Here is a 22,819-nt window from a genome sequence, read left to right on the forward strand (position 1 = left end):
ATGAGCGGTAACGGTCACATAGTCTATTGATGTTATGTTTATCTTAATCATTTTAATATTTTTATCTGGCAGGCTTATCTTCAACAGACTCAAGAACTGGTTATACTTGAAACCATAATGCTACAAACTCTAGGTACGTACTTAGATAATGTTCTTGTGTATTCTTCTGTGAAGTATTCTAAACAAGTGAAAAGATTTCTGAAATAATTTTTATTGAAGAAAGTTATTTTAAAACAGGTTTTAGACCAGGATAGTATTGCCTGGTTGTAAGGAAACCATTTTTCTAAAATTTAATTTCATTTGGCATAATTTAATTGAATGGTAAACAGCCTTCGTTGAAAAAAGTTTTCATCACATTGTTTTTAATGTGACATAGTAATTATTTAAATGTTGATTATCCTTTTCTGAAAGTTACATCTTTGTGTATACGGTTCATTTACTCTAACCTTTCACTTTACTGATGAGAAAGTTAGGCCTAAGAAGGTAATGAATTGTCTGAAGTCATATATTACTTCTGCAAGAACTTAGCAGGGTGTCTTAGTAAGAACATGGGCTTTGGGGAGATCTGAATTTAAATCTGTATGCCTCTGACTGGCTTTGTAAACTTGGGCAAAGTTTCTTTACTTGTTGTACCTTCATTCTGTGGAGATGGAATAATATCCACCTCATATCTTGAATTTGCAGTTATTTTTATTTCGTTATTTCATTCCTTGTTGAATGGAAGTGTGATAAATCACAGCTTCTCATCATGACAGATTCTTTTTATAACAAAAGTAGCTTGTATGGAATGCATATACCATTGACCTTCAAACAGCATGGGTTTGAAGTGTTAAGATCCACTTTTATGCAGTTTCTTTAAATAAATATTATCAGAAACTTTTTTGGTGATGTAACAATTTGAAAAAACAGGTAAGTCATGTAGCTTAGAAATATTGAAAAAATAAGAAAAAGGTATGTCACGTGTAACAAATGTAGATACTAATATATTTTATCATCTACCATAAACTATATACAGATTTATTAAAAATTACAACTTATGCACACACAGACCGTACATGGCACTTTTCACAGTGGAATGAAATGTAAACAAAGTATAATGATGCAGTATTAAATCATAACTACCTAAGATTAACTATAGTGCATACTGTATTACTGTAATAATTTTATAACCATCTCATGTTACTAATCATCTTCAAGTGAGCAGTTTGTCTCTCCATTAAATTGCCTATCACAGTAAAAAGTGATCTCTTGAGGTTCTGGTGTATTTTTCGTCATTTTTAGTGCAATACTGGAAATTTTGAATAATCCCATAGGACCCATGTGAAGGGTCCTTTTAGCATCCATAGTGATATTAAAGAACTACCAAGAAGCAGAGAAAAGTCATGACATTTACAAAAAAAAGTTGAATTGCTTGATGTGTACCATAGGTTGAGGTCTGCAGCTGTGATTGCCTGCCATTTCAAGGTAAATGAATCCAGCCCTAAGGACCAGTGTAAAAGAAGAAAAAGAAATTCCTCAAGCTATCACTGCAGCTATGCCAGCAGGCATGAAAACTTTGCACATTTTTGTGAAATACCTTTTTATCTCATTAAAAATGCAGCTTTTATGTGAGTGCAGGGTTGATATAAGAAAGGGATGCCATATAGACTCTAATATAATTCAGGAAAAAGCGACATCCTTATATGAGAACTTAAAGCAAAAGGAAGGTTGAAAGATATAAAACTGAAGAATGTAATGCCAGCAAAAGATGGTTTGATAATTTATTAAGAGGTTCGGCTTAAAAAATGTCAAGATAACAGGAGAAGCAGCTTCTGCCAGCCAAGAAGCAACAGATGAGTTCTGGATGCCGTTAAGAAGATCATTGAGGAGAAAGGATATCTTCCTGAATAGGTTTTTTTGTTTGTTTTGGTTTGGTGATTTTTTTTTTGCTTTTATTTGAGGAGAAGGAAAAAGAAGTTTGTTAATTTGCCAGCAAATGAAGAGGTTGGCAGACTCCCATCTTAAAGTACCAATATCCTGTTTCTGTGCAGAAGTACAGAGTTTTTAAGAATTCTGATTAATCCCATAATCCTTGTTTTGGCTAAAACAATCTCATGACCTCCACCTGGATTCATCCCATGTTCGGTAAAGACAGTCTTGTGACCTCTGCCCAGACTCATCCTGTCTTCAGCTAAGACCATCTCATGACCTATGCTGGAACAATTTCCTTGAGCCATCTCCTGTGGCACAAAGGACAGCCTCCTGCCCCTCCTGACCAGTGGCTTGAGGCAGGGATATAGGTTTTAGTTCTCAAAAAGGGTGAGAGATTTTCAAAGACAGAAAACATTTTTACTCTTTTTCAGGCCATTCTTTTTGTTACGTATTCGCCACTGTCAATTTTACCCTTCTATATCCATGGGAGGAGGGGCAACATAGTCATCAAACTACTTCCTGCTGAATTGGGGTAATGTTTTAGATGGAAGGTACATATTATCGGGTGAAAAAGGGCATAAGCAGTAACTATGACCATGAGGATTGACAAGGCGAAATGGACTGTTGCCTTGCATGCAACGTCCAATACAGGTCTGAAAAGAAACATGGGACTTGTGAGTGCAGAGCTATTAGTTGTGCCCTGTAGTGATCCAAGAGACTGGCTTCTGCAAATTCAGAAATGACATACGGAAATACTTGTACCAAACTGAGGTTTATCAACAGAAGAGGCAATAGCCCCAGGAAATCTGCACTGAGGCATTGTCCTTCTATCTTATACAGACAGAACTAAAAATGATTAGCAAAAATATCAACATTTTCTTTTCTTTTTCTTTTTTTCCTTTTTCTCAAACAGATACTTTTAGATTGCCTAAGGCTGGCTCCTCCCCTAAGGGGTACACCTCTTTGCTTTAGTATAATGGACCCACTTCTGACAATTTTAATGAGGTGTGTGTTGTTAGAGGCACTTCACAGGGTCCCTTCTCTGCTTCCAGCTGGGGCAGGAACCTGAAAGAAGCAAACTCTTGTATAGTGATTAGCATCTGACACACTCATTTGACATATTGTTTTACTTTATTCTCTTTTACTTATGGTTATATTAATGGAAGGGTCTCTCATAAATTATTTTTTTTAGGGGCTTAAGCCTGCTTCTAAAGGGCTACCTTATCCAGAGGAGGGCAAGCAGCAATACCCTATCTCACTTTAGGTGGGTTTCCTATATCAGTTCCAGCATGTATGTAATTTCTATTCTAGGTTTAGGGCTTTGCTTACTCGTTGGGTTATCTCCACTACAAAGGGGGGTCCATTATCACTCTTGTGAAATGTCCGAGGCTCCTGGGAGTGTACTTCTGGGTCCTGTTGATAGTGGCATGCCTGCTGACATCCTTGCTTTAGGAGAAACTGCTTAGCTGTCTGTCCACAGCATCCATCACCAGCATGCCACTCTCTATCTGCTTGGCCTCTTTCCCTGGACTGAAGTGTGCAGGCCTGCTGAGGCTTAAACTTCAAAGTGCAATGGCAGTCTCCTGTATACTTCAGGCCCTGGTATTCATCCAGTAGGAGTCTGATGCCCCCCACCCCCAGGTGAGCTTCTGCCACTTCCTAAATAACAACTGGTGCTCCTGTTGCTGGCCCAGGTCCACCTCCTAGGCCTGCTGTGACAAGTTTCTCAGCCACTGCTTACTATGGCTGCCTTACTGCCACCTGGCCCCTCCACTGCTGCCTCCTGCCTGGCTTGGCTGGTGCTGGGGATGGAGTGGTGGCCCAAGGAAGGGGCCCCTGAACGGGTTTTTAATGCAGAAGAAAGTGCCCTATTCTCGGGGGAAAAATACCACAAAGGGCATTTATTAGTAAGGAGGAGAAGCAAGCACCAGGTAATTAAGGTTGGAAAGGATAGGCTAACTCTAGTGTTTTGTGCAAATGCAGTTTTGTTTATCATCAATATTGCCCTTATCTATAAACTTGCTAGCCCAGGAGCCTTGAAGGGAAAAGATAAACACCAGCTTCTGGTCTTTTGATTGTATATCAAGAAGGCCTAAACGAGAACCCCTTTTTTGAATTGGTTCTGAAAGCTTTGTCCCAAAAGTCAGAAAATAACGTATGAGTAAGGAACTTCCTTTTAAAGTTGTTTTGATATTGGACAGTGCCCCTGGCATTGTTGAGTTCAACAGCAAAGGCATTAAAGTGGTCTACTTGTACCCAAACACAGTGTCTCTAATTCAGCCTCTAGATCAGGGGGTCATGAGGACATCTAAGTCTCAATACACACAGTACTCTGTGGAAAGTATTGCCAATGCTTGGAAGAGACCCCAGCAGAGAAAACATGCAAGTCAGGATTATAGCATTGAAGATACCATTGTTCTTATAGAAAAAACTATGAAAGCTATGAAGCCCCAAACAATAAATTCTGGTGGAGAAGACAGATGTTATGCATGACTTTACAGGATTTACAACAGAGCCAATCAGGAAAATCATGAAAGAGATTGTGGATATAGAAGAAAAGGTAGGGGATGAAGGATTTTAAGATTAGCATCTAGGAGAAATTCAAGAGCTAATAGATACCACACCATGGGAATTAACAGAAGATAACTTGATGGAGATGTGTGCTTCCAAACCAGTGCCAGATGGTGAGGAAGAAGATGTAGAAGCAGCAGTCCCAGAAAGCACATCAATGTTAGACAGTCTGGCAGAAGAGTTCTGATTACTTAAGACTGCTTTTGACTTCTTTTACTGCATGGACCCTTCTATGATATGGGCACTAAAACTAAAGCAAACAGTGGAAGAAGGATTGGTACCAAACAGAAACATTTTTAGAGAAATGAAAAAGCAAAAAGTCATACTTAGAGTATATTTCCATAAAGTTACAGCAAGTATGCCTACCTCTCCTGCCTCCCCTTCCACTTCCTCCTTAGCCTACTCACTGTGAAGAAAATGAGGATAAAGACCTTTATGATGATCCACTTCCACTTAATGAATAGTAAATATATTTTCTTTTCCTTATGATTTTCTTAATAGTAGTTCCTTTTCTCTAGCTTACTTTATTGTAAGACTATAGTATATAATACATATAACATACAAAATATGTTCTAATTCACTGTATATTATCAATGAGGCTTCCAGTGAACAGTAGATTATTAGTAGTTAAGTTTTGGAGGAGTCAAAAGTTATACATGGATTTTCAACTGCAAGGGTGTCAGCTCCCCAATCCTCATGTTGTTCGAAGGTCAACTGTAATTTACTTGAAAATTTTTATAAAATAAAAAGATACAAAAATGAAAGTGAGCATCTTATTTCTTCCAAATCTAATGATTTGGTGTGTTATTGTTTTGTTATAGAAAATTATATAAATTTATGAAAAGTTATGAACATTTATGTAATGATAAAAGTTGAAAAATGTAAATTATAGTTACTTATTATATAAAATTATTGAGTATCACTTTTTTTTTTTTTTTTGGCAGAGTCTTGCTCTGTTGCCCAGGCTAGAGTGCCATGGCATCAGCCTAGCTCACAGCAACATCAAACTCCTAGGCTCAAGCAATTCTTCCGCCTCAGCCTCCCAAGTAGCTGGGACTACAGGCCACCATGCCCAGCTAATTTTTTCTATATATTTTTAGTGTCCAGCTAATTTCTTTCTATTTTTAGTAGAAACGGGGTCTCGCTCTTACTCAGGCTGTTCTTGAACTCCTAAGCTCCAATGATCCTCCTGCCTCAGCCTCCTAGAGTGCTAGGATTACAAGTGTGAGCCACCACGCCCAGACATCACATTCTTAATTAAGCCTTAAGAATGAATAACATTATTTTAAGGGAGACATTAGAATTTAGAGGATATGCTTCTATAGCTTTGAAGTATTTTGCATGTTCAGTTACAGTACAAATATAAATAGACCACACAACAACTTTATAAACCCAGATTACTCATTTGTTAGGATTTTATTCACTTACTGCTTCTGAAGGCACTAAATGCAACTTCCATTTTTAATAAAAGTAAAAACCATGCCATACCTAACAGTTGATTGGACATTGAAAGCTTTTCAACATTTCATCTTTGGTATTAGAAACTGATTTAAAGAATCAAAGATATTACTTAGTTAAATTCTCTCCTTAAATTATGAGGTCAGCTTAACAAATCTATTTGCCGTGATTTTGTTTCTAACTTTAGGATAATCCCAGATTAATTCAGAATTTTGAATAAATGTTACCCTTGGTCTTTAAAAATAACTTTATTTCCATTATTGAGATATTGTATTTGAGAAATTATTTTTATCTTTGGAGGTATACTGAGCATGTCAATGATGAGAAACTTGAACTTTGTCTTTGGATTTTTTTTTTATAATGAAGGATATGTTATACATTTATTGCATTTCTCAGGCAAGTATTGTAGTAGTAAGTGATTAGGAAAAAAAAAGTCCTTATCATTTCAGGTTTTGAGATCACCATTGAACACCCACATACAGATGTAGTGAAATGTACCCAGCTAGTAAGAGGTAGGTGATCTTTGAAACTTTTTAAAGATAAGTATTAATGCTTTCTATCATCTGTAATTGATTTGGATGCTATTTTGTTCTTCTAACCTTTTGTTGAGTTTTATTAAAATTAGGGGGAAATGTTATTTTGAAGCATTGTTTTTTAGTGTTCTACTATTCATGTCTTCTATTGGTGGTTCTACCTGGTGCATTAACTTCCTTTAAACTTAGGTGAGAATCTCATTTGACTAAAAAATTAGAGGGCTTTCAAATACTAGTACTCTATCCATTCCCCATTGGGCTTTGCCAGACCCATTTCAGTTAATATTTAAGATGTAGGCCATTAATGCATAGGTACAGACAATAATGTTAATTTGAGGTTTATGCCAAACTTTGACTTATTGAAAAGTAATAACAGTTGAAGAATTTTGAGGCCAACCTCAGATCTTTCAGATAAAAATTGCCTTTGTTAGCAGATTTGTCATTTTTGGAAATGTTTTACCCATGTTCATTTGAACAAAATTAATACGTTTTTCAAAGTTCTTTAGCATTACTAAAATTGGTTTCCTTTTTGTGTATAATGGGGAAATAATTACAAAGCATGATACATATAATTTATGATGTGCTTATTAAGACTCTTGTAAGCAGAGAGTACAAAGTTTTTGTATTATTGCTTTACTGCTTGTAAAGTACATGATACGACATTTTTCTACCCTTATTAAATCCTACATGAATGCTATGTATCTGTTGTATCTCTACAAATACTTTTTTACACAGTTGCATGTTGTGCTGCTTCTGACTTCTACTTTCCTGTTTCCCATGTGAAGTATACTCATAGCAAACGATTGGGACCTTCAGTGTGCCATTTTCTGTTACTTTTCTTTTTGTAAACAACATTTTGCAGTTTCATTCTTTTATCATCAGCTTTTTTTAGGTTTATCTTAAAATGGGTAAGATTTTTGAAGGTCTTATTTTATTTTTAGTAGTTACCTAAATATTCTCACATTTTTTCATTCTAAATTGATTCATTTTATTCATAGATAGCATTTTATTATGTCAATGGCTACATTTAAAGAAAACCATTGTCTAATACAACAGTGTCCCTAAGAACTAGACTTCTAAAAATCCAGTTATATTTTTTGGTCCTACTAGCACAGGTTATCATTTGTAAACTAGAGCATATTTAATTGTGGTTCCTATTCTTCATGAGTGTATGAATATATTTTATAGCTCATTCTCACCCCCAGTATTACAATATAGTATAGAATTATAACAATAACTAGTTGTAGATGTTGAATTAAGGGAAAAAAGCGTAGAGTAGTTTTGTTTTCCTGAAAGCTTGAAAGGGTAAGCTAAGCTTTGTAAGAATAATAGAGAGCCATATAATTAAGTTACCAGTTTTTGGTTTGTTTGTTTTTTGAGAGACAGGGGTCTCACTATGTCATTCAGGCTGGTCTGGAACTCCTGGGCTCAACTGATCCTCCCAGGCCTCTGCCTCCCAAAGCACTGGAGTTACAGGCATGAGCCACTGTGCCTGGCAAGAAAGAAATTAGTGGAAGGAAGATGTTGGTATATGTTAAAAATATATATTATGTATATTAGTAGGAAATAAAACTGATTATTCAGGTTAATGTGAAATTTGAATTGGCTTCTCTAAATTCTTTATCAGAGTTTCATTTTTTTTGGCACATGTTCTACATCTAAAGAATCTAAACAACATGAAGTCAGTTTGTTTAAAAAATTAAATAGTAAATTTTAAAACATTTACAGAAACTACAGATTGGATATATCATCCAAAACAAAATATTTAAATCTGATTTTTTTGTTGTAATTGTTTGAAATGTGACTGATTCTTAAATTTGAGTACAAACTATACATATATTTAACATCATTTTGTCTGACTAACATTTCGGGTAACTACAGTTTACATCTCACTCCATTTAAAAGATGGTCTTTCATGTTTGTTGTCTTTTTTTTCCTTTGCTCTATTACAACTTTCAACTAACAAAAACATTTCCTCTCCATTCTTCTCTTTTGCACAGTAACTGTTTATAGATTATTGAATTTAGATATGTTCTTGGGTGAAAACTGCTATGGCAATTTAAAATTATTTTTTCTTCTCTACATATTTTGATTTTTGGGGGGAGGGTAAATAAATTTGATTTCTGTAAAGTCCTTCCCCCTCTCCCCCCGCCCCCCAGAGATGAGAAGGTTAATGCTACTTTGCTACAGAATTGGCTAATGTCATTTTACAGGGACCTTTCACTTCTGTGATTTCTCCTTCCCTCCCCACCAGGAAAGAATGCCATACTTAAGTCACACTGCCTCCAAGACATCTGATGCTTTGACACTCTTCCTTAGCACAGCTCTGCTAAGCCCAAATCCCTTTTGTAGAACCTTTATGTTGATGATCCACATGGGGCAGCAGGGATTACAGGTGCCATGAATGAATAGGAGGGGGAAGAAATGTGAGGGATGTTAGAGAGGGGTGGAGATGAGGTGAACTGATCCTAGGTGAGCAGAAGGGAAAGGTATGTCAGTGACTATAATGTAATTGGGGAAAAAAGGAAAACTATAGCAAAGGGAAACTGTTTTCAGTTTCTTAAGAAGCTAGTTAAAAATTACTTTTCTGTTGGGGACCAGTGTTGAAGCATTCTGATCCACCTAGAGTACCCATATCTTTTCTAAGTGTTATCTTTAATTGGATTCTATAACTAAAAAAAATATAATAATTCAGTGAAGCTTCCAATATCTACACCCTTAATGCTGTTTCTTGGTTATTTACTCACTGTTGATGCTTAATAGCATGATGAAAAACTGAGCAGTTTGTGCTCTGTATTTTGGGGTGGGGGGTTGGTTTGTTTTATTTTGGTGAAAGTATTTAAGCCAACTTAAATATGATGACTGAGGATTAAGTCTGGCAGGCAACTCTTTGTATTTTGTATTAGACTTCAAAATCTTTTCTTCTTCTTCTTCTTCTTTTTTTTTTTAAATCCAGGAGAATGCTTTATTGCAACTTTTAGCTGACTAGATGCTTAACTTAGTAACAAGTTTAGCCCTTGTAACTGGCTAGCTAAAAGCAATCGGCTTGTTTCTCAGATCTTTGGGGGATAGCAAGAAACATTTGAGTGAATGTTGTTGAAGATTTTCAGTAGTATAGAAAATGATGGCGCTCTTGTGATATTTGTAAGTAGTAAGTAAAATTTACTTTTTGTGTACAAATCTTTGAAGTTTTTGTTGTGTTGAGAACTTTTTGATGGTAGCATGTTAAAGCTGATAGTATTGTCTTCGTTTTTTTTTCTTTTCTTACAGCAAGCAAGGATTTGGCACAGACATCCTATTTCATGGCTACCAACAGGTTGTTATCCTGACCCTCTTTGTTGCACTGTTGTAGCACACTATAGCTTCCTTTAATGCAGGGCCCCCTCAATGTGTCTCTTACCCTTGTTGCAACAGGAGACTGGACCATCTACTGTGGTGGTACCTTCCTGTTTGCTTTGCGGTGTATTGTACAAGGGACTTTGGGCACAGAGGGGTTAAATGCACAATGTGAAGTGTAGTGGTGCTTTCTGATGACATATTCTCGATTTGTGAGTGCATAAGTCTAAAATTGGTAGCCTGAATAGCAGCTAAAGATTACAAAGAGCTAAACTTAACGTAGAAATTCGAGCAACTTGGTAAGTATAAAGCTATTTTTAGTTTACAATTATAGTTAAATGACAATTTTTTTAAATTTCACATTGATCCAGTCTTAACTTTAATCTTTAAAGTTTTTTTAATAAATAAAATTTATATAACTTGGAATTTTTTCCAGATAATACCCACTAGTAGCAAATTAGAAGTAGTCAAATCCTATCAGTGCCTGGATTTACATAAATATAATTTTTACTTAAAAAAAGCCTTAACTTCCTTTTCAGTATATATAAAGCAAAAAAGTGGTATGTGTTTATGGCTAATCAGTTAACATTTTCATCAATTATGAAACTGAACTGGAAGAATAGTTTTAAGGAGCCTTTAATAATAATTCTGTTCTAGATTGATTATATTAATGATTTAAATTTGTTTTTTTAAGTGGGTCACTGGGGAGAAGGAGACCAAACCAGCTTTGTGTGATCCTTAATTTCTTATGACATTGATAACCTTTATTTATAATTTTGGATTGGCAAATACCAATATATTTTCTCAGATGTTTATTGTTGAGATTTAATCTTTATCCCTAGTAATTTTGAGCAAAAAAACCCCAAAATCTTAAATTTCAAACTTCAGTTATAAAAAGCTAGTTTAGATGATTCATGTCCAATATTTGGTATATAGTAGCAGGAGGAAAAGGTAGTTTTTTTGTACTATTTAGCAACATGGGCCTTGAAGCTCTTTGGTAAAAGGTAAGTTTTCTTTGTGGCTTTGTTGAAAAGAAGGCAAAAGTTTACTTATATAGATGTGTGTTAAATTCTTTTTGATTTACTAGAGAATTACGCCTTTTAAGCCATATCAAATGTCCCTGATTATAATTCGACATTGAAATTACTTTGTCAGTTTTACAAATAGTCTTTTTCTTTACATTTTTACTGTGATATTACACAAGAAACAAAAATACCACAAAAAAGCTTAAAGTGTTACATATAATGATTATTACAAATATACGATCTTCCCTTCCTTTATAAAATACTTCAAATTTAGGTGGAAAACAATTTTAAAATATTAATTTTAATTAGTAATTGATTAGTAGTGTTAGTAAAATATTAATATAATATTCCAGCATATGAAGGTGAAAGGAATGCTCATAATCTATGTAGTTTTTTTAGTATTAGAATTTTATAACTGTTAGCTTTTAATTTAATAAAATAAGGTTTATACTCTATACTTAAAGCCTTTATAATTTTAATTTTGCTCTAATCTTATTGGCAAATGTTTTTCTTTGTTTTACATATTTGAATTTCTGTGGCTCTTCATTTTCAAACCTGCTGTACAACAGTCTGCATCTTACAACCTTCTGTCTTCAGTACAAACCAACAGTGATAGCATGTGTATGCATTCATTTGGCTTGCAAATGGTCCAATTGGGAGATTCCTGTGTCAACTGATGGAAAGCATTGGTGGGAATATGTCGATCCTACAGTTACACTAGAATTATTAGATGGTAAGTAGAGAAAAGTAATCTTTTTTACATTAGAAATATTTCATAAACTTTTTATTATGGAAAAAATCTATCTACTCCTTTATAGGTTTGAAAAACTAAATTCCTGTATACTCAGTGCCCACCTGACCAGTTAGCATTTCTGGCCATTCCAACCCACACACGCACACACACTGCAGTTTTTTAATGCTAATTTGAAATAACATTTCATCTGTTAATATTTTAGTTTGTATTTCAGAATACAAGGACTCTTTAAAAACATAAACGTAATTTCATTTTAATAGTTTGACAATAAAAAGTATAATTACACAATCAAATGAATAGGACAAAAATAAGAATTTGTTAGCCTAAAGAAAAAAACCCCAATTGAATGTGTATTAACCACAACTGAGTATCTAAAGCCCTTTCAGGACTTTTCAGAGAAATACGATTTAGAATTCTATAGGACAAGAATACCTCTTTAAAGTATAATAATTCTGTTCAGTTTTAAATGTTTTAGACTCAAAGTTGAATGTTAACAGGATTTTGGGGATATTGCTTGCTCTGTAGTGCCATTGTTACCTTGCATTATTAAATATGAATATACAACAAAAATTTGGAGGTATGAGTTCTGTAGATTATAAACCTGGAATGTGGAGATTTTGATAAGAAAGAAACTTTTCCCGGTTGAGAAATAAAAGAAGCTGGCCTGAGATGGGAGATTCTTGGGATACATACATTTTAACGATACACTGTAGATTTCAGAAAAGAACTAGATAACACTTCTTCTATAATAGATACACCTAAACTGACATGTCAGATTTTTAGCTTTTGGGGAGAGGGGGCACTTTTCCTAGTTCCATTTACAAAATTGAAGTTAATTGGGAAACAGGATTCACTTTTGTTGCTCTTGAGAACATCTGTTACATTAAGTGAGAGACCTGAGTAGCTTTGAAATGTCGTCTTACAGTAAAATCTTTGAGCTAGAAGTCTGCACCTTTTTTTGTGAATGACCAAAGGGTAGTTTGTTGGCCATAAAGTCTCTGTTGCAGGTATAACTACAACTACAACTCTACCCTTGTAGCTGGAAAGCAGCCATAAGCAATTTATGAATGAATAAGTGTGACTGTGTTCCAGGAAAACTGTTGATAAACACAGGCAGCAGGCATCTTTGGCCAACTGGCCATCGTTTCTTACTCCTGTTGTGTAAAATTTGATCCTCTTCAAAATTATATATCTCATGCCATATTATTGCTGCATGATTGTGTTTTCTTTAAATTGGCAGGTATTTTTCAAAGTTTATATGGAGGGAAGAAAATCTTCAATGAGTTAAAATTACATCTTCTAAAAACCATGGGGTGGGACAAACTAGGATAGAAAAAAAAAGAGAGAAGAAAAAAATAAAGAATAAAATTTTAAAAAATAGTAAAAATAAAAACCATGGGGGCTTTTTGAATTGTTTTTATCTATTCTGCAGCTTAAAAATTCAGATTATCTATGCCTCTGTTTTATCTTAGTAGTTACTAGGTTAAGATTAGTTAGGCATAATCTGAAAAATAGTTTGTGTATATAGTGCTAAAGTAAAGCTTACAAAAAAGTAATCTATCTTTTATCCTGCTTTTAGCTCATAGATGAAGTTTTATATTTTATGGAGATTTTTTGACACAACAGGAGCTACTTCTCTTTCATTTTGAAAAAGCTCAGGTTCATTATTCATTTGGAGAGCAATAGAATAGGAATCTTGGAAAACTTAATATATTAAGACTTTTAGCACGTTATTATAGCAGGGTTTTTTTTGTTTTGATCACAAAAATAACCTAAAATTTAAGATAGATATATCTGAATTTTAGTGTGATATCTGAAGTAAAATAGTTCAGTTAAAGACTGTGTTCCAGAAAAAGCATTGGCTTGGACATTAACTTTGAGGGAGATGGGCCTCTATTTTAAGTATCATACTGTGGTTTTTGTACATACAGCTAATTATTTACAATAACAGATTATTTGACAGAGTCTTTTGTTCCTCTGCTATAAAATTTAATAGAGTAGGATACTTAGAAATAAAGGTTACATTTTGTGTGCCAGATTTTGGCCCAGGAAGTTTATGTGCATTTGGTGCTTGATAACCAAGCTATTAAAGAAATCCAGTCAAAACAATTTCTTGCTAATGTTAGAACCAGAAGTGCCTTGTATTTGATACATTTACTAGTTTCAAGCAGAAAAGTAGTCTTTTTTCCAATGAGGAAGTGGAAGTCCAGGCATTAGATTGAATCAAAAACCTCATGAGACTTTAGCAGGGGATAGAAATTGTCAAAGAAGTTACATCTTGAAAAATTAATGGTTAGATTTGATTGGGGGGGCGGGTAATTATTAGCACATTGTTTTCAGGGCTAGTTTTGTATAGTAGTCACACTTGTAGACATACAATGCTGTAGAATTTTTGCTTGTTCTTTGCTGTCTTTCTTTTTTTTTTTTTTTTTTTTTTTTTGAGACTGAGTCTTGCTTTATTGCCCAGGCTAGAGTGAGTGCTGTGGCATCAGCCCAGCTCACAGCACCCTCAAACTCCTGGGTTCAAACAATCCTCCTGCCTCAGCCTCCCAAGTAGCTGGAACTACAGGCATGTGCCACCATGCCCGGCTAATTTTTTTTCTATATATATTAGTTGGCCAATTAATTTCTTTCTATTTATAGTAGAGACGGGGTCTCGCTCTTGCTCAGGCTGGTTTCGAACTCCTGACCTCGAGCAATCCGCCCGCCTTGGCCTCCCAGAGTGCTAGGATTACAGGCGTGAGCCACCGCGCCCAGCCTTCTTTGGTTTCTTAAGACAAACTATATTGTTGTCATTGTCAGTCTTAGCATTTGCTTTATTGAATAGTTTATATAAAGAAATTTATTGTTTATACTGAAAAACAATTAATGCATCTGTAGTGTCCACTGACAGAGGTTCCCTCCAGTATTGGGGTCAAATTGGCATTATTAATTATCAATTGGTATTCTAACTCACTTGACTAAATTAATACTTGTCTTGAGAGTGGCAGATAACTATTAGTGACACTGTTTTGGGGTATAAAACTATAATTCTTCATAACCACACCACTTTGGGAAAGTGGATTATCTCATTGTAATCTTAAATTTTAAGAAAATTGATATAAATTTATGACCAGAGCAATTTGCTAATATGTTAATAGTGTTGATTGTTAGGAAATATAAGTGGAGGAATTTTTTTCAATTGCAAAATAGTATAGATTTTCTGTATATCCTTCACTCAGTTTCTCCTGGTGTTAACATCTTATATAACAATGTTATCAAAACTAGGAAATTAACATTAATATATTAACTAAACCACAGATTTTATTCAAAGTTCCATATTTTTCCATTCGTAGAATCCCATATTCCGTTTAGTTGACATGTCCCTTTAGTCTCTTCCAGTCTGTGACAGTTATTTAATCTTTTCTTGTCTTTTATGACATTGATACTTTAAAGAATAATGACTAGTTAATTTTATAGAATATTCCTCAATTGGGGTTTGTCTAATGTTTTCTCATTATCAGATTGAAGTTACATTTTTGGCAAGAATACTATAGAATTAGGATTGGTGGGGTATAACAAGGGGTCATGGGGTATAACATACTGATACAAGTGATCATGGTTGACATCACTGGTAATGTCAACCGTGATCACTTGGTTAAGGTGGTATCTGCTGGGTTTCTCCACTATAAAGTTATTATTTTTCTCTTGGTAATTAATAAATTTCTTGGGGAAGATATGTTGGAAATACACAGTTATCCTTTTTCCTCAAACTTTTGTCCACTAATTTTAAAGAATATATTGATGGATCTTGTCTACAAAAAGAATTACTGTGTTGTTTACATAATTGGAGATTTTTTTATCGGAGAGAGTGTTTTTAATGCTACTAATTTTCCAGAGATTCTAATTAAGCAAGTAAAATCAGGGGAAAAAGTAATTGTTCAAAAAGGATTCACTTTCAGAGTTGTATCTACTTCTGTATACACCAAAGTTTGAATAGGAGGGTGAAAGTGAAGTAGATGAACTCTTAATGTCCCTTTTTAATATGCCCATTTAAGAGAAATTTAAATCCTAAAGGCACCTTCTAAGTTTTAAATTTAAATTTTATTTTTAGAGCTAACACATGAGTTTCTACAAATATTGGAGAAAACGCCTAGTAGGTTGAAGAGGATTCGAAACTGGAGGGTAAGAGAATTGGCAGGATTTAACAATTATATAGCTAACCAGTTTGAGTTTTTGTGGTTAAATAGTCTTTCCAATATTCCTAAATAATTACAGTGTATCATAAACCACATATATATTCAACTAGTGTGTCCAGTGGATTTTGCTAAAGTACATTATACTTTTTTTTTTAATTCTCACAGTGATTGTGACGGAAATATTCTCTTCATTTTACAAACGGGAAACTAAAGCCTAGACAAGTTAAATTACTTTCTAAAATACTGGGCTAGGATTTAACTTGTTTCTAATTATGAAACCAGTGATTTCAAATTTGTATAGCCTTCTGTTATGCCTCTGAATAAGACATTTATTTACTGGCAACATAAAACTTGATCCCCAGGTGATTTTACTTCCATATATTTAATATAGAATCTTTGTAAACAAAAAAATTTGTATTAAATTCCTTTGCTGTCACTGCTTCTTTTGTGTTTTATTTTAATAGGCAAATGAGGCGGCTAAGAAACCAAAAGTAGATGGACAAGTGTCAGAGACACCACTTCCTTGTTCATCTTTGGTCCAGAATTCCATTTTAGTAGATAGTGTCACTGGTGTGCCTACAAACCCAAATTTTCAGAAACCATCTACATCAGCATTCCCTGCTCCAGTACCTCTAAATTCAGGAAATATTTCTGTTCAAGACAGCCATACATCTGATAATTTGTCAATACTAGCAACAGGAATGCCAAGTACCTCATACAGTTTGTCATCACACCAAGAATGGCCTCAACATCAAGAATCAGCAAGGACAGAACAGATATATTCACAGAAACAGGAGACATCTTTGTCTAGTAGCCAGTACAACATCAACTTCCAGCAGGGACCTTCTGTATCGCTACATTCAGGATTACATCACAGACCTGACAAAATTTCTGATCATTCTTCTATGAAGCAAGAATATACTCATAAAGCAGGGGGCAGTAAACACCATGGGCCAATTTCTGCTACTCCTGGAATAATTCCTCAGAAAATGTCATTAGATAAATATAGAGAAAAACGTAAACTAGAAACTCTTGATCTTGATGTAAGGGATCATTATATAGCTGCCCAGGTAGAACAGCAACACAAACACGTGCAGTTACAGGCAGCCAGCAGCAGTTCTGTAACTTCTCCCATTAAAATGAAAATTCCCATCACAAATCCTGAAAAACCTGAAAAATACATGGCAGATAAAAAGGAAAAGAGTGGATCGCTGAAGTTAAGGATTCCAATACCACCTGCTGATAAAAGCACCAATAAGGAAGAACTGAAAATGAAGATAAAAGTTTCCTCCTCAGAAAGGCACAGCTCTTCTGATGAAGGCAGTGGGAAGAGCAAGCACTCAAGCCCACATATTAGCAGAGACCATAAGGAGAAGCACAAAGAGCATCCTTCAAACCGCCACCACGCCAGCACTCACAAGCATTCCTATTCACATAGTGGCAGTAGCAGCAGCGGTGGCAGTAAACACAGTGCTGATGGAATACCACCCACTGTTTTGAGGAGTCCTGTTGGCCTGAGCAGTGATGGCATTTCATCTAGTTCCAGCTCTTCGAGGAAGAAGCTGCATATCAATGATGCGTCTCACAACCATCACTCCAAAATGAGCAAAAGTTCCAAAAGTTCAGGTAGTTCATCTAGTTCTTCCTCCTCTGTTAAGCAGTATATATCCTCTCACAACTCTGTTTTTAACCATCCCTTACCCCCTCCTCCCCCTGTCACATACCAGGTGGGCTACGGACATCTCAGCACCCTCGTGAAACTGGACAAGAAGCCAGTGGAGACCAACGGTCCTGATGCCAATCACGAGTACAGTACAAACAGCCAGCATATGGACTACAAAGACACATTCGACATGCTGGACTCGCTGTTAAGTGCCCAAGGAATGAACATGTAATAATTTGTTTAGGTCAATTTTTCCTTTACTTTTTTAATTTAAAAATTGTTAGAATGGAAAAATTCCTCCTGATATAGCAGTGGTAACACCTGCTGTTGCTGCCACTGCCTCAACATTTGTAAGTGCTGCTTTATTCTTCATTCTGAAAAGAAGAGATTATAGTAAACAAGTCTTTATCTCCACATATGATAGTGTTATAAATACTGTAAAAGCATGGAAGGTGCAACACTCAGTATTTCTACAATTGCAGCTAAGAACATTAGGATGAATGGCTGGCTGCTTCTAGGAATATAAGATGCCTCAAGCATTCATTATTTATAATTTGAATACTGTAGCTATTTTTTGTTGCTTGGCTTTTGAATGAGTGTAAATTGTTTTCTTTTGTGTATTTATACTTGTATGTATGATTTGCATGTTTCAATGATAAAGGGATAAAACAGTATACTGATAACTGTTTACAAGAAAGTGGAGAAAAATGTACATACATTTTTGTATGTTTAGATATTACCATAAATACTCAGGATTGGAGCTGCTTGTAAGTATAACAATATACAGAATAACTTTATTTTATCTTGTCAGAGTCCATCACTAATCTAAAACAAAGGTGGCACTTTTTTATGTTAACCTTAAACTCTAGGCCTTACTGGAAGCCACTGATGGGGGGACACTTCACTACCAGATGGGTATGCAGTGCCACAGATGGTCATTTACACTGTGAGGCACTGAACTTTTGCCTTCAGAGGTTCTGACCAGATTGGCTTGCTGAAATAGCCCCTAAACTTTCTGAAGGCTTGAAGAGGAAAAAATAAAGTTTACATACTCTTGATGTGAAGTGCATTTAAGTGTTTGTTGGCTTGTTGCAGTACTATAAAATAGAGCTGTTAATAATGGTTATGTGGATTACTGTGATTTGAAAACTAAATTCACAAAAACTTACATAGTAAAGAATCAATATGTTCTTTCCTTAAAGAACTTCACACTACATATTTTAACAGTAAACAGGGATCACTTTTCCTTTAACATTCAGAATGACACACCATATTCTTAAATATATTCCTCCCCGAACGCGTGTTTGTGTGTGATGCCATATTTCTTTTTCAGGTAAATGCAGTCTTCCTTATAAAAATGAAATTAAACCTATGCTCTCTCTTTTATATTCTAACAATAATAAAAAAAGAAAAGATCACTGACTGTGCATTGTACCTGTATTTATAGTTTATGGTTGTTATCAGGAAGCTCTAAGAAAAAAAAAAGTCAGCCTCCCAGGCAAACCACTAGTGGGGGTTTTAGATTTGTTTGCACATATCAGTATATTTCTGTCGAGGTAAAGTTTGCACAGTCATCTGACTTCTGATCAAACAATAGACTTTAACTTGTTTAAATTTTGTCTTAAACACCAGTAATGTGGCTCTTGTTTATCAGCTAATCTTGAATTTATCCTGTGGTAAATCTTTGAGCTGTTGCATATCTTTGAGATGGGTTGGATTCAACTTCTGTTGAGCTGAAAACTGTCTTAATTTTTCCTGTGTATATGAATTATTTTTGTTACAAAGCCACTGATATGTGTACAATTGTAATTTTACTCAAGTATGTTGCAATTGTAAATACTAGAGAGTTTAATCTCGTGCTCTACTTTTATTTAGCAATTACCTAATTTACCAGTAGCTTTATAATTTTCTTAAGTTAATTGTTTATTTTGTCAATGTTATTTGAACTTGGGATACTAGGAGCCTCTTTCTAGGGACTTTGCCTAGCTAGCATGTCCTAACGTTTGTTCTTGTCTTGCATAACTTTAGTAATCTTTGTCATTATGTGTAACTTTGTTGCTCTGTATGGCATAATATTGTATCCATAAACATGGTAATTTTGATCAATTATAACAATTTTGATCAGTGGTACATAATCCAAGGACTAGTATAGAATTAAGCTGAGTGCAAGGTGAGGGAGGGAAGGGTTTTCTTGGTAATATAGATGTGAAACCTCTACAGAGCTATCATGTGAAGCTACATAGGGTGGTTGTGCTACTGTATAATTGGGGATGATAATACCAGGAATTTTAATAAGATTTTGTAAAGAATATCCAGAAAAGTAGTGAGTTTATTTTCAGTAGACATAGAAAACAATGTGAATATTTAAGGTCTGTGACTATAGTTAAACTTCACTAAGAATTTGCAGAATTGTTTTGAGATGTGAGAATAAAGGTAATTTTGTTGAATCTTTATTGGTGCTAATGATGGACAGTTAAAAAGATAGCTAGTGTATATTGTTATGGATCAGTACTTATTAGTACTTCCAAAATTGAAATGCTATGTATTCACTTTTCACTCTGTAAATGTAATTCTTTACAATGACTTTATTTATTAAAGGGCAGCCAGTTGTAATTTTTACAGGATTGTGTGAGCTATTCAAACTCTTTAACCTCTAAACAGGATATTAAGTTTCCAAAACCACAATGGGGACAAATATGGAAATCCTTTTAAGTTTCATTTCCATTAAAGGAAAACCCTTATAATTCATATTACTATGAATTTGCTTTAACTATCTCATTTGCATAAGATAGTTCATTCTCCTGGTCCCGTTAGGCTCTACCAAAGAAAAAGACTCTGATGAATGGACATTATTACTGTGAGTCTTCTTGTAAGTAGCCATAAATAAACCAAAATAGTATCATCAAATTTAGATACGAAATTCCACATGTGCAAAATACTGTTAAGGTGATACATTTTGATGAGATTTTTTTTAATATTTGAAATATTAAAAAGCATTATCTTTAAACATCCTATAAAAGAGTGATTCATTTTTAAGTTGTGTTTTCCCTAGATCACAGATTTGTTACCTTTACGCAGAAACACATTGCAAAGAATGGCTTTACTTCTACCTCTTCCAACTAATTTCCCAATATTGAGCTGTGTCCCCATAAATATTTGCCTTAGCTATTTTAAAATATATTTTCAGAACCAAAGCAAAGGGGTGTTTATTCACAGAAACATTCTCAGAGGCCTATTTTACAAAACTGGTGGTAGTATCCTTTGATGGTAAGACTGCAATATTCCTACTTGGAGGTATTTAAATACTGAAAAGGCAAGTAGTCAGCCCTAAGTTTGTATCTTTGAAAGGAGTTATATATGCATTTTCATCTTCTGTGTACAGATTCGTTATGGTTAAAGTTCTTATATTCATAGTCACTTAAAGAAAATTTCTACCATTAATGGTTTGCTGAGGAATGTCATGAAGGGCTGCTTATATTACTTTGTAACAGCAGATTGCAATTATGTAGGATACTTACTTTTTTTGGCCTATCCTCTTTGAACTAAAGAAATGACTAGTTGAGGTCTACTTCAGAGAACCAATTTAAAATGTTTTTGTTAGTTACCAAATACCTTGCCTTAAAAGGTTTTCAAGCACATTTTCTTTTATATTTTAAAGTTTAAATTCCTGATTTGTATTCCTTAACCAACCTTAGAAATAAACCACTGCTTACATATGCATGAATATTATGCATTCTATAAGTATATTTGGTTGATGAGATATTTCAGCATTTTGCATTTACTATGAAAATGACTTTTTTTTTAAACATGGTAGCATCTATAGAGGAAGACAGTTCTGTTCTCAAGATATTTCATCATTTCCAGTTTTATGTAAATGAAAGGCAATCCTTCCTGCTACTGTGCTTAAAATGCTAAGTGACTTTTAGGATGTCTTTGCTGAGAAAAATTTGGAAGCTTTTGTTAGGAAGAATTCTTGATTGTGTATTTCTCTTGATCCGATAGTCTCCCTCAGGAGACTTTCTTTGGAGGCTATAGAATTCACTAACTACATTTACCCAGATGAAGGATCAGCAAATCTCCCACTCAAGAAACTTGAATTAACTGAGTTCACAGTACGATAGGTACTAATTTCATGTGCCCAGTTGTTTAAGATACACTGACTTAGATAGGGATTTTTGCATTGAAAGAGCACATTCTGTCTATATCCTAGGGTACCAATTTAGGGTGCTAACGTGTTAATTTGGGAATCACAGCTACAGTAACGTCTGAAATCAGTGAACAATCTGATAACTGTAAGCTGACATACGTAAGTCAAAATCAGAAGTTTGCTTGAAACATATCTTTATGATAGAGATGATCTTGCCAGTGGGACCGAAATGTTCAAAACATTTTATCTCTGATACCATGCATTCATTTTTTTACTCCACAGTGTCAATTTAGGCACAGCCAGTTTTTGCCGCTCCTCTTTCAGTTCTATAATTTACCCATTATTTATCCTGCCTAACAGTTCTTTAGATCAGTTGATAAGCAAGATGTATTGAAGCTTGCATGGCTAGGAGTAATTCTGTTCTTCTCATAAAGGTGACTTAACCCATTCACTGTGTGATTTATTAATCTCACAAGTTAATTCTGAGGGCTGTCTAATTTCCTTTATTTCCAAGTTTAGGGAGAAAGCCTCACTTAAAATCCCGAGTATTAACATTTCTTTTTAGTAGTTTGATTTGCCTATTTAAGTAATAATGGGTACATTCTTACTAAATAGTGAGTACATTCTTATGTTTAAGGTGTGTTTGTTTTTCAAGCAGCTTCATTTGGTTAGAAAAACTTCACATGTACTCATTTGTTGTAAACAGTGATTGTGGGGTTTCATTTTCTGAATGTACTCAAAACCCCCAATGACAGTTGACTAGGATGTTTGCTGATAGAAAAATCAAAAACAGGAATATGTGTATATGGCATGAATTAGTCATTGACTTTAAGCTTCTCAGTATCTTTACAAGGAATTACTAATAAAATTTGTTTATTGACAACACAAATCCAAGGCTCTAACATGTCTTGTTAAGTTAATGTGAATCTAATAACTCTCAGTCCCTGGGAAATGTGGGAAATAAAGTCTCTGTTATAATTGAGTCTTTATCCAGGTAACTTTGTATAACCAGGATTGTGGCCACTAGGATCTGCTTGTCCATGTTCTCATATCAGCCCTACTAATTAATAGCAGAATGACCGTAGGTGAATTACTTGACTTCACGTCTTGATTTCCTTTCCTACGAAGCGTTAGTAATAGTACCTCGTCATAGAATTGTGAGGTTTAAGGGGTTGGGTGGTCAAGGAAGGCCAGATAGAATGGATGGCATTAGAGAGAATCCTAATAAAGGGGTAGATTTTGG

General features: G+C 34.7%; 1 protein-coding gene across 10 annotated transcripts in view; it reads left to right on the plus strand.

Moving 5' to 3' along the window:
* The window catches only part of CCNT2 (cyclin T2), a 55,596-nt gene extending 33,131 nt beyond the window's left edge, over positions 1–22,465 (plus strand). Inside the window, exons 4-10 of one of the 10 annotated variants that reach the window (XM_012740097.2) lie at positions 73–133; positions 6,390–6,452; positions 9,744–9,789; positions 11,404–11,567; positions 15,682–15,752; positions 16,231–17,392; positions 17,494–22,465. In XM_012740097.2, the coding sequence (XP_012595551.1) occupies positions 73–133; positions 6,390–6,452; positions 9,744–9,789; positions 11,404–11,567; positions 15,682–15,752; positions 16,231–17,392; positions 17,494–17,561 (1,635 nt within the window). In that variant the 3' untranslated portion in view covers positions 17,562–22,465. Of the gene's footprint in view, positions 1–72; positions 134–5,426; positions 9,625–9,743; positions 10,109–11,403; positions 11,568–15,681; positions 15,753–16,230 lie in introns of those variants that run through there. The other 9 variants (XM_012740099.2, XM_020288507.2, XM_012740101.2 and 6 more) reach the window with 9 other exon arrangements.
* Positions 22,466–22,819: the final 354 nt, after the last annotated feature.

This window comes from Microcebus murinus, chromosome 8 (genome assembly GCF_040939455.1).
Source record: "Microcebus murinus isolate Inina chromosome 8, M.murinus_Inina_mat1.0, whole genome shotgun sequence".
Lineage (NCBI taxonomy): Eukaryota > Metazoa > Chordata > Mammalia > Primates > Cheirogaleidae > Microcebus > Microcebus murinus.